This window comes from Bison bison, unplaced genomic scaffold (assembly GCF_000754665.1).
Source record: "Bison bison bison isolate TAMUID 2011002044 unplaced genomic scaffold, Bison_UMD1.0 scf7180017864289, whole genome shotgun sequence".
Lineage (NCBI taxonomy): Eukaryota > Metazoa > Chordata > Mammalia > Artiodactyla > Bovidae > Bison > Bison bison.
Genome location: NW_011494861.1, coordinates 11,806,809 through 11,816,984, shown reverse-complemented (window position 1 = coordinate 11,816,984; position 10,176 = coordinate 11,806,809). Strand labels below are relative to the sequence as shown.

At 45.8% G+C, this 10,176-nt stretch overlaps 1 protein-coding gene across 1 annotated transcript in view; it reads left to right on the top strand.

Annotated features, from left to right (window-relative positions):
• SPEN (spen family transcriptional repressor) overlaps positions 1-10,176 on the top strand; it is a 90,437-nt gene that overhangs the window by 74,971 nt on the left and 5,290 nt on the right. Inside the window, exon 11 of the mRNA XM_010850238.1 lies at positions 3,879-10,170. Coding sequence (XP_010848540.1) covers positions 3,879-10,170 — 6,292 coding nt within the window. The remainder of the gene's footprint in view (positions 1-3,878; positions 10,171-10,176) is intronic.

The window sequence follows — 10,176 nt, the reverse complement described above, 5'->3', positions numbered from 1 at the left end:
GCCATGATCTTCGTTTTGTGAATGTTGAGCTTTAAGCCAACTTTTTCACTCTCCACTTTCACTTTCATCAGGAGGCTTTTTAGTTCCTCTTCACTTTCTGCCGTAAGGGTGGTGTCATCTGCATATCTGAGGTTATTGATATTTCTCCCAGCAATCTTGATTCCAGCTTGTGCTTCTTCCAGCCCAGCGTTTCTCATGATGTACTCTGAGGATACGTTAAATAAGCAGGGTGACAATATACAGCCTCGACATACTCCTTTTCCCATTTGGAACCAGTCTGTTGTTCCATGTCCAGTTCTAACTGTTGCTTCCTGACCTGCATACAGATTTCTCAAGAGGCAGGTCAGGTGGTCTGGTATTCCCATCTCTTTCAGAATTTTCCACAGTTGATCTTGATCCACAGAGGATGAGGCAAATCCTGATCATGCTCCCAGAAACCTATTGGGTGCATTCCCTTTTTATTGCCTCTTCTTGCCACTTCATTTTTGTTTAAATCAAAGAAGGTATATATTCTTTTTCATTTCCTCATGGTGTTTAGTGTAATGGTCATTAACTACTTGAGCGGTTTTTTAATGAAAAATATCCCCTACAGCCAAATTTCCCAAAGGGTGAACTTCTAAGGTATCAGTGGTTTTCCACTAGTGGATTGGAATCCACGTTCCAGATTTTTCTGTGTGTGTGTGTGAGAGAGAGAATGAACATATGTAAGAACATAGTCTACATATCCTCTATAGGGAGGATTCTCCATCCTCCCCACCCCCACCCCCACAATCTGAAGTCATTGTTAATACTTTAAGTGCTTATAGGAATTCTTAGCCATAAGTGAGTGGAAAATGTGTTGATGATCTAGTGGCACTTAAGACATAAAAATTTCATTAAAATTTTCTGTGTGTATGTTCAATATTTTTCAGAGAACAGTGTCTTGTGAGGGTTGGATAATGTTATGTGAGTGTTAATTTTTGAATATTGCCACTCAAATTAATTCATTTTACTGATTATCTGGCTCTGGCTTTGTTCCTTGGTTATTTATCCCTGTTGAATGTTTAGAGATAAAGTAGGAAGCATGAGGGTGTAGGACTTTACTGTGACCCAGTTTTGCCTCATTTGGTTTCAGATGGTAGTGTTTCTGGAATGCATTCCTTTCAGTAGAACTTAAGAATCTTTGCCTTTTCCATAGAGTGGAAGTCATGCCACTCAATAGTTGATGAATAAGTAGGGGGGAAAAAAGTGCTTTACCCCCTAATGACAGTTCAGCTCACAAAAGCAAGTGATGACTCATTTTCATAGGGCTCTGCAGTTTAAAAGTATTTCTTTTATTCCCTTAAATACAGTGTCAGGGAAATAGGGCTGTGACTCTTTTCATGTGTTACTTATGGTAGGAACTGACAATCAGATGACTTTGCTGATAAGGTCACAGGCTCCTAAATGATGGGCTAGAAATAAACCCAGTGCATTTAGTTTACCTGCTAGTGCATTGAGTCTTACAGGTTGCCAAAGTAATTCTCAGCACAAATTTATGGGGTCACATTATGCTTTAGATGAATTTCTCACCTACTTAGAGTAGTTTGGATACTTTGTAGTCATGGGAACAGCATTCTCTGAAAACCTGGCCTTTCAAAGTCCCTCCGGGTCCTGCCAGAGCCTTTTGTACATAGTACTAGTGTGCAGTTTTATTGTCTCTTGCTAGAGTTCCTTGGTGGCAAGACACTCATTTCTTTTGGTAGAGTCCAGCAAAATGTGTACAAAATCATCATTTATTAAACTGAACAGTGTAGCACTAATGTTTATGTATATACCTTTGACTTCTGTAACTTTTTTCTTTCACATTTTGGACGTAGTTTGCTTATTTTAGAAAATACCTGGAAGCCATTTTTAAACCTACTTTTAATGCAGGCAGTAAACTACAGCCATTCTTGGTGTCTTAACCACTTTATATTAGAAAGCTTAGGGAATTCCCTGGTGGTCCAGTGGTGAGGACTCTGCACTTTCATTGCCAGGGGCTTGAGAATTCAATCCCTGGTCGGGAAACTAAGATCTTGTAAGCCATGATGTGATCAAAGGAAAAAAGGAAGCTTACAGTGTGTTCTCCTTTACATGTGAAAGTGATGCTTCCTTGGAGTTTGTGTTTATGGTGATAAGGAGTTAAGTCAGCCTAATTTTACAAAATGGCTGGCCAATGTTGAGGCAAAAAATCTGATTCCTATGGAACTGTAGAAGGATCATCTTGAATTGGTCATCCTATTAAATGAAATATCATAGATGTGTCATAAATGATTCTCTTTGAAATGATAAAGTTCAGTGTAAATGCATATGATAAGGTGCTGGTGATGCTTCCAGTGTTGAATGCTCAAGTCTAGATGCTTCATTTGCTGTTGAAAACGGGTTAGAACATTGCCCAGTAGCAACTTTGACATACTTTTCTAAGGTCCATTCTTTGAACAAATTTGAGTACCTGCCATGAGCCAGGAAGACAAAAGCTCATGCTTTTAGAAGCTTAGGTTCAGGGTTCATTATGTTTCATTGAGCTGCCGTTAGTAGTACTATGTAGACTGAGTAAGCCATACTTGTTTGAAAGAACAAAAATAGGACATGAACCAAGAGTAAAGGAACTGGCCTCTGTTACAGGTAAATTTCCATTTTATACACCATACACATTCTTGCATGTAAATTCAATCCTATTTTGAATGCCCTGGGTCATGTCACTTTAACAATTAAGGAATTCTTTTACAATTAAGGAATTATCTCACACAGCTTGTAATACATAATTTGTTAGTTGGCAGGTTGGGGAAAAGTAACAATTACTGAAGGCCAAGTATGTGCCCTGTATTATGTTAGGAAAGTTTTTACAAAGTTTCATCTTATTTAACCTTCTTGTTTAACTTATTCTTAAAGAACATTATCATTTTATAAGTGTAAAGACTGAGCCCAGGGAGACTTGCCCCCAGTGTGTTTTTTTAAACTGTGAATTGAGGTAGAGGTTGCAGAGGTAGAAAGATTTTAGTTAAATTGTTAATCTGTCTTTTCAAACAATACATTTGTTTCCCAAGTTGTGGTAAGACTGTCTCTTGGCAGAGAAGTAATTAATTTATTTAACCTGCTGCTGCTGCTGCTAAGTCGCTTCAGTCGTGTCCGACTCTGCGAGACCCCATAGACGGCAGCCCACCAGGCTCCCCCGTCCCTGGGATTCTCCAGGCAAGAACACTGGAGTGGGTTGCCATTTCCTTCTCCAATGCATGAAAGTGAAAAGGGAAAGTGAAGCCGCTCAGTCGTGTCTGACTCTTAGCAACCCCATGGACTGCAGCCTACCAGGCTCCTCCGTTCATGGGATTTTCCAGGCAAGAGTACCTAGTCTATTTGAGATACTATTTCAACATGTATTCAATCTGAATAAATTACCGAAGTATATGTCTTCTTTAAAAAAAAAAAAGACTAAATCTACCAGATCTAGTCTGTATTTTATACACACCTCAATTTAGTCTAGCCAGATTTTAAGCTCTTAGTAGCCATCTGTGGTTTGTAGCTGTGGTATTGGATGGTGAAATTCTAATGATTTGGTCATTGTTTAGTTGCTGAGTTGTGTCTTTGTGACCCCATGGGTTATAGCCTGTCAGGCTCCTCTGTCTGTGGAATTTGCCAGGCAAGAATACTGGAGTGGGTTGCCATTGCCTTCTCCTTCCTTATCTTGGATGAGGGATCGAACCCATGTCTCTTGCATTGGCAGGTGGATTCTTTACCACTGAGCCACGAAGGAAGCCCCAGTTCTAATGATTAAATAATGGCAAAGATTTTTAGAAGCAGGACTCTAACTGCACATGTATGATTAATGTGTCAGTGACGAGAAAACAAAAAACCAATACATTCTTTTTTGTCTTTGGCAGAGAAGAACGAAGGGGATCTTATGACTATAGCCAAGATCGTACATATTATGAGAATGTCCGTACTCCAGGCACATATCCTGAGGATTCCAGACGGGACTATCCAGCTCGAGGGAGAGAATTTTATTCAGAATGGGAAACTTATCAAGGAGACTACTATGAATCACGATATTATGATGATCCCCGGGAATATAGGGATTATAGAAATGATCTTTATGAACAAGATATTCGGGAATACAGTTACAGACAAAGGGAACGAGAAAGAGAACGTGAAAGATTTGAATCTGACCGGGACAGAGACCACGAGAGGAGACCAATTGAACGCAGTCAGAGTCCAGTGCACTTGCGACGCCCTCAGAGCCCTGGAACATCTCCCTCACAGTCCGAGAGACTGCCGAGTGATTCCGAGAGGAGGGTTTACAGCCGCTCCTCAGACCGGAGTGGAAGCTGCAGCTCACTTTCCCCTCCAAGATACGATAAACTTGACAAACCTCGTTTGGAACGCTATACAAAAAATGAGAAGACAGATAAAGAACGAGCTTTCGATCCTGAGAGAGTGGAAAGAGAGAGACGTTTAATAAGGAAGGAAAAGGTGGAGAAGGACAAAACTGACAAGCAGAAACGAAAAGGAAAAGTTCATTCCCCAAGTTCTCAGTCTTCGGAAACAGACCAAGAAAATGAGAGAGAGCAAAGCCCTGAAAAGTTGAGGAGTTCTAATAAACTGAGCAGAGAGAAAGCTGACAAAGAAGGATTGGCCAAAAACCGCTTGGAACTCATGCCCTGTGTGGTTTTGACTCGAGTGAAAGAAAAAGAGGGGAAGGTTATTGACCACGCCCCTTTGGAAAAGCTGAAAACCAAGCTTGATAATGACGCTGTCAAGTCTTCTGCCTTAGATCAGAAACTTCAGACCTCTCAGACAGAGCCTGCAAAATCTGAATTGTCTAAACTGGAATCTGTTAGGATGAAAGTGCCAAAGGAAAGGGGGCTTTCAAGCCACATAGAAGTGGTAGATAAGGAAGGCCGGCCTAAACCCAGGAAGCACTTAAAACCAGAGCAGAGTGCTGACGGGGTGAGTGCTGGGGACCTGGAGAAGCTGGAGGCAAGGAAAAGGCGTTTTGCAGATTCCAATTTGAAAGTAGAAAGGCAGAAATCAGATCTCAAGAAAAGTAGTCCAGAGATGGAAGATGCTCGGGTGCTTTTAAAGAAACAGCCTGACATGTCATCTAGAGATGTCATTCTGCTGAGGGAAGGAGAGTCTGAAAAAAAGCCTGTGAGGAAAGAAATTCTTAAAAGAGAATCTAAAAAACTTAAACTGGACAGACTTAATGCTGTTCCCAGCCCCAAAGACTGTCAGGAGCTTACCAGTATTTCTGTTGGGACTGGCTCAAGGCCCAACTCAGATCTGCAAGCAAGGCTGAGAGAACCAGTAGGTGAATCTGTGGAAAATCAAGAAATCCAGTCAAAAAAACCCACTGCCTCAAAACCACAACTCAAACAGCTGGAGCTATTAGATGATCAAGGACCAGAGAGAGAAGATAATAGGAAAAACTATTGCAGTCTTCGTGATGAACCACTTGAATGTAAATCGGGCCAAGAGAAACCACATACTGAAGAAAAAATTGGCATTGATATTGATCACACACAGAGTTACCGAAAACAAATGGAGCAGAGTCGTAGAAAACAGCAGATGGAGATGGAAATAGCCAAGTCTGAGAAATTCGGCAGTCCTAAAAAAGATGTGGATGAATACGAAAGACGTAGTCTTGTTCACGAGGTAGGCAAACCCCCTCAGGATGTCACCGATGACTCTCCTCCCAGCAAAAAGAAAAGAATGGACCATGTTGATTTTGACATCTGCACCAAGAGAGAAAGGAACTACAGAAGTTCACGCCAGATCAGTGAAGATTCTGAAAGGACTGGTGGTTCTCCCAGTGTTCGGCTTGGTTCCTTCCATGATGATGATGACCCTATTGGTTCTCCTAGGGTAATGTCCATAAGAGGGTCTCCTAAATTAGATGACAAAGGTCTCCCCTATTCTCATATAACAGTCAGAGAAGAGTCCTTAAAATTTAATCCTTATGATTCAAGCAGGAGAGAACAGATGGCAGACATGGCTAAAATCAAACTATCTGTCTTGAATCCTGAAGATGAACTAAATCGGTGGGATTCTCAAATGAAACACGATGCCAGCAGATTTGATGTGAGTTTCCCCAACAGCATAATTAAGAGAGACAGCCTTCGAAAGAGGTCTGTCCGTGACTTGGAACCTGGTGAGGTGCCTTCTGATTCTGATGATGATGGTGAACACAAATCTCACTCACCTAGAGCCTCTGCATTATTTGAAAGTTCTCGATTGTCTTTTTTATTGAGGGACAGAGAAGACAAACTACGTGAGAGAGATGAAAGACTCTCCAGTTCTTTAGAAAGGAACAAATTTTATTCCTTTGCATTGGATAAGACAATCACACCGGACACTAAGGCTTTGCTTGAAAGAGCCAAATCCCTTTCTTCCTCTCGAGAAGAAAATTGGTCTTTTCTTGACTGGGACTCCCGATTTGCTAATTTTCGAAACAACAAAGATAAAGAAAAGGTAGACTCTGCTCCGAGACCTATTCCATCCTGGTACATGAAAAAGAAGAAAATCCGGACTGATTCAGAGGGAAAAATGGATGATAAGAAAGATGACCATAAAGAAGAGGAACAGGAAAGGCAAGAATTATTTGCTTCTCGTTTTTTACACAGCTCAATCTTTGAACAAGATTCCAAGCGACTGCAGCATCTAGAGAGGAAAGATGAAGAATCTGACTTCATTTCCGGCAGGTTGTATGGGAGGCAGACCTCTGATGGACTGAATAACACAACTGACTTGATTCAAGAGCCAGTAGTTCTTTTCCATAGCAAATTCATGGAACTCACAAGAATGCAACAGAAAGAAAAAGAAAAAGACCAGAAACCCAAAGAGGTTGAGAAACAGGAAGATACAGAGGATCATCCCAAGACCCCAGAATCTGCTTCTGAGAATAAAGAGCCGGAACTGAAAACTCCATCTTCAGTTGGGCCCCCTAGTGTCACTGCTATAGCTCCGGAGTCAGCAGCAGCATCGCTGGAGAAGACAGCTGGTGAAAAGACTGGAGAGGGGCCTCCGGTGCCAGAAGAAAAGACCATTGAGCCAGCCTCTGTCCCGGAAGAGGCAAAATCCACAAGTACAGATCTGGTTCCTGTCACTGTGGAACAGCCTGAGCAAGGAGACTTGCCCCCAGGAGTGGACACCAGGAAAGACACTGCCGAGCCTCCTTCCACTGTTGAAAGAGGCTCATCAGTCGATCAGCTGCCTTATCTGGATGCCAAGCCTCCAACTCCTGGGGCCTCGTTTTCCCAGGTAGAGATCAGTGTAGATCCTGAGCCTAACAGCACCCAGACACTTCCAAAACCAACTCAGAAGCCTGAAGAAGCCGATGAGCCTCAGGTGGAAAAGCCAGACTTGGCTGCTAACGTTGAACCTAACACAAGTCAAAAAACGGAAGATGTTCCTGAGGTTCCACCTCCAGCTACTGAAGTTGTAGAGGTTGATCCTCCAGTTGCTGCAAAAGATAAAAAGCCAAACAAAAGTAAACGTTCCAAGACCCCCATTCAGGCAGCTGCAGCAAGTGTGGAAAAGCCCGTCACCAGGAAGAGTGAGAGGATAGACCGGGAAAAGCTCAAGCGATCCAATTCTCCCCGGGGAGAAGCACAGAAGCTTTTAGAACTGAAGATGGAGGCAGAGAAGATTACAAGGACTGCTTCTAAAAACTCAGCCACGGACCCTGAACACCCCGAGCCAAGCTTGCCACTTGGCCGAACCAGGCGCCGGAATGTGAGGAGTGTTTACGCAACCATGGGTGACCATGACAACCGCTCTCCAGTCAAGGAGCCCGTGGAGCAGCCCCGAGTGACCAGGAAGAGACTGGAGCGGGAGCTGCAGGAGGCTGCGGCGGTTCCCACGACCCCTCGGAGGGGGAGGCCTCCAAAGACTCGCCGTCGGGCCGATGAAGATGACGAGACTGAGGCCAAAGAAGCTGAGACGGTCAAACCAGCTGAGGGCTGGAGATCCCCACGGTCCCAGAAAGTAGCTGCTGGTGGTCAGCAAGGGAAGAGGGGGAGAAACGAACCCAAAGTTGACCCTGAACGTCCTGAGGCGACCACTGAGGGGAGTCCTCAAGTGAACGTGAGGGAAAATAATACAAAATCCAAGGCTGATAAAGAAGCAGCAGCGAGTGAACAAAAACGTGACAAGAAAGAAATTAGCACGGACAGAAATCCACCCGAAACCCCCCCAGTTGAAGTAGTGGAGAAGAAAGCAGCCCCTGAGAAAAACTCCAAGTCAAAGAGAGGACGATCTCGAAACTCTAGGTCAGCAGTGGACAAATCTGCAAACGTGAAAAATGCGGAAGCCACCATAAGTCCCAGTGTGGCTGCAGGCCCTTCAGAACTGCCGGTGGAGGAGGAGGCTGGGGTCGTGGCTGTTTCCCCCGAGAAGAGCAAGAGTCCCCAGAAGGAGGGGAGTGTATCATCACAGTTGAACAGTGAGCCCGCTGAACCGGACAAGGAACCAGAGAAGGAGGATGTGTCTGCCTCCAAGCAGTCCCCAGAAGCAAATCAGTTAGCCCGGCAGATGGAGCTGGAGCAGGCCGTGGAGAACATCGAGAAGCTCACGGAAACCTCCACACCCGCAGCTTTCAAGGCGGCAGCTCCTGATGCCACAGAGGGCCTCTCTACAGAGGACAGGGACAAGCCCGCACACCAAGCCAGTGAAACAGAGCTGGCCGCGGCCATCGGGTCCATCATCAATGACATTTCTGGGGAGCCAGAAAACTTCCCTGCACCGCCACCTTACCCTGCAGAATCTCAGACAGATCCGCCACCTCCTGAGGAAGGCATGGAGCCTGAGACCAATGAGGCTGTGTCTGGCATCTTGGAGACAGAGGCTGCTGCTGAATCTTCTAGGCCACCAGGCAGTGCACCTGACCCCTCAGCAGGCCCAGCAGACAACAAGGAAGCCCGAGGAGACAGCAGCGAAACCTCCCACCCAGTGCCGGGAGCCAAGGGGTCAAAAGAAGAAGTGACTCTGGTTCGGAAAGATAAAGGGCGCCAGAAGACTGCTCGATCACGCCGCAAACGGAATACAAACAAGAAAATAGGGGGCACTGCAGAGACCCATGCCCCTGAACCTGACCAGGTTCAAAGCAAGAGCCCTGCTTCAAGTGATGGGACGACGGTACAACCCCCAGAAGCTCCACAGGAAGAAAAGCAGAATGACAAGCCCCAGTCCACTGCTCCCGAGTCATGTGCTTCTGACCCAAGCAAGACTCCATCCCGAGAGGATCTGCCCCAAGAAAGCAGCATGGACGAAGAGACTCCGACCAGAGCACCTGCGCTCCCAGACCCCACTCCTCTCTCGCAGCCTGCCCCTGTGCATGATGAGCCTCAAGCCAGATTCAAGGTGCACTCCATCATTGAAAGTGACCCAGTGACCCCGCCCAGTGACTCAAGCATGCCCACCCCCCCAATTCCCTCCGTAACGATAGCAAAGCTCCCACTCCCTGTCGCTGCTGGGGGGATCCCACACCAGAGTCCCCCTGCGAAGGTGACAGAGTGGATCACGAGACAGGAGGAGCCACAGGCGCAGTCCACCCCATCTCCGGCTCTGCCCCCAGACACCAAGGCCTCTGACATTGACACTAGCTCCAGTACACTGAGGAAGATCCTCATGGACCCCAAATATGTATCTGCTACGGGTGTCACTTCCACGAGTGTCACAGCTGCCATTGCAGAGCCTGTCAGCGCTGCTCCTTGCCTGCATGAGGCACTGCCCCCTCCAGCTGAATCTAAAAAACCTGTTTTAGAAGAAAAAACAGCACCTCCAGTAACTAACACCTCGGACACACAGGCCTCAGAGGTTCCAGTAGCTGCTGACAAAGAAAAGGTGACTCCAGTCATTGCTCCCAAAATTACTTCTGTCATTAGCCGGATGCCTGTCAGCATTGATTTGGAGAATTCGCAGAAGATAACTCTGGCGAAACCTGCTCCTCAGACCCTGACGGGCCTGGTGAGCGCCCTGACTGGCCTGGTGAATGTCTCCTTGGTCCCCGTGAATGCACTGGCTGGCCCTGTGAATGCCCTGAAAGGCCCTGTGAAGGGCTCAGTGGCCACACTGAAAGGCTTGGTGAACACTCCCGCTGGCCCTGTGAACGTCCTGAAGGGACCAGTCAACGTCCTGACGGGGCCCGTGAACGTTCTCACCACTCCAGTGAACGCCGCCACC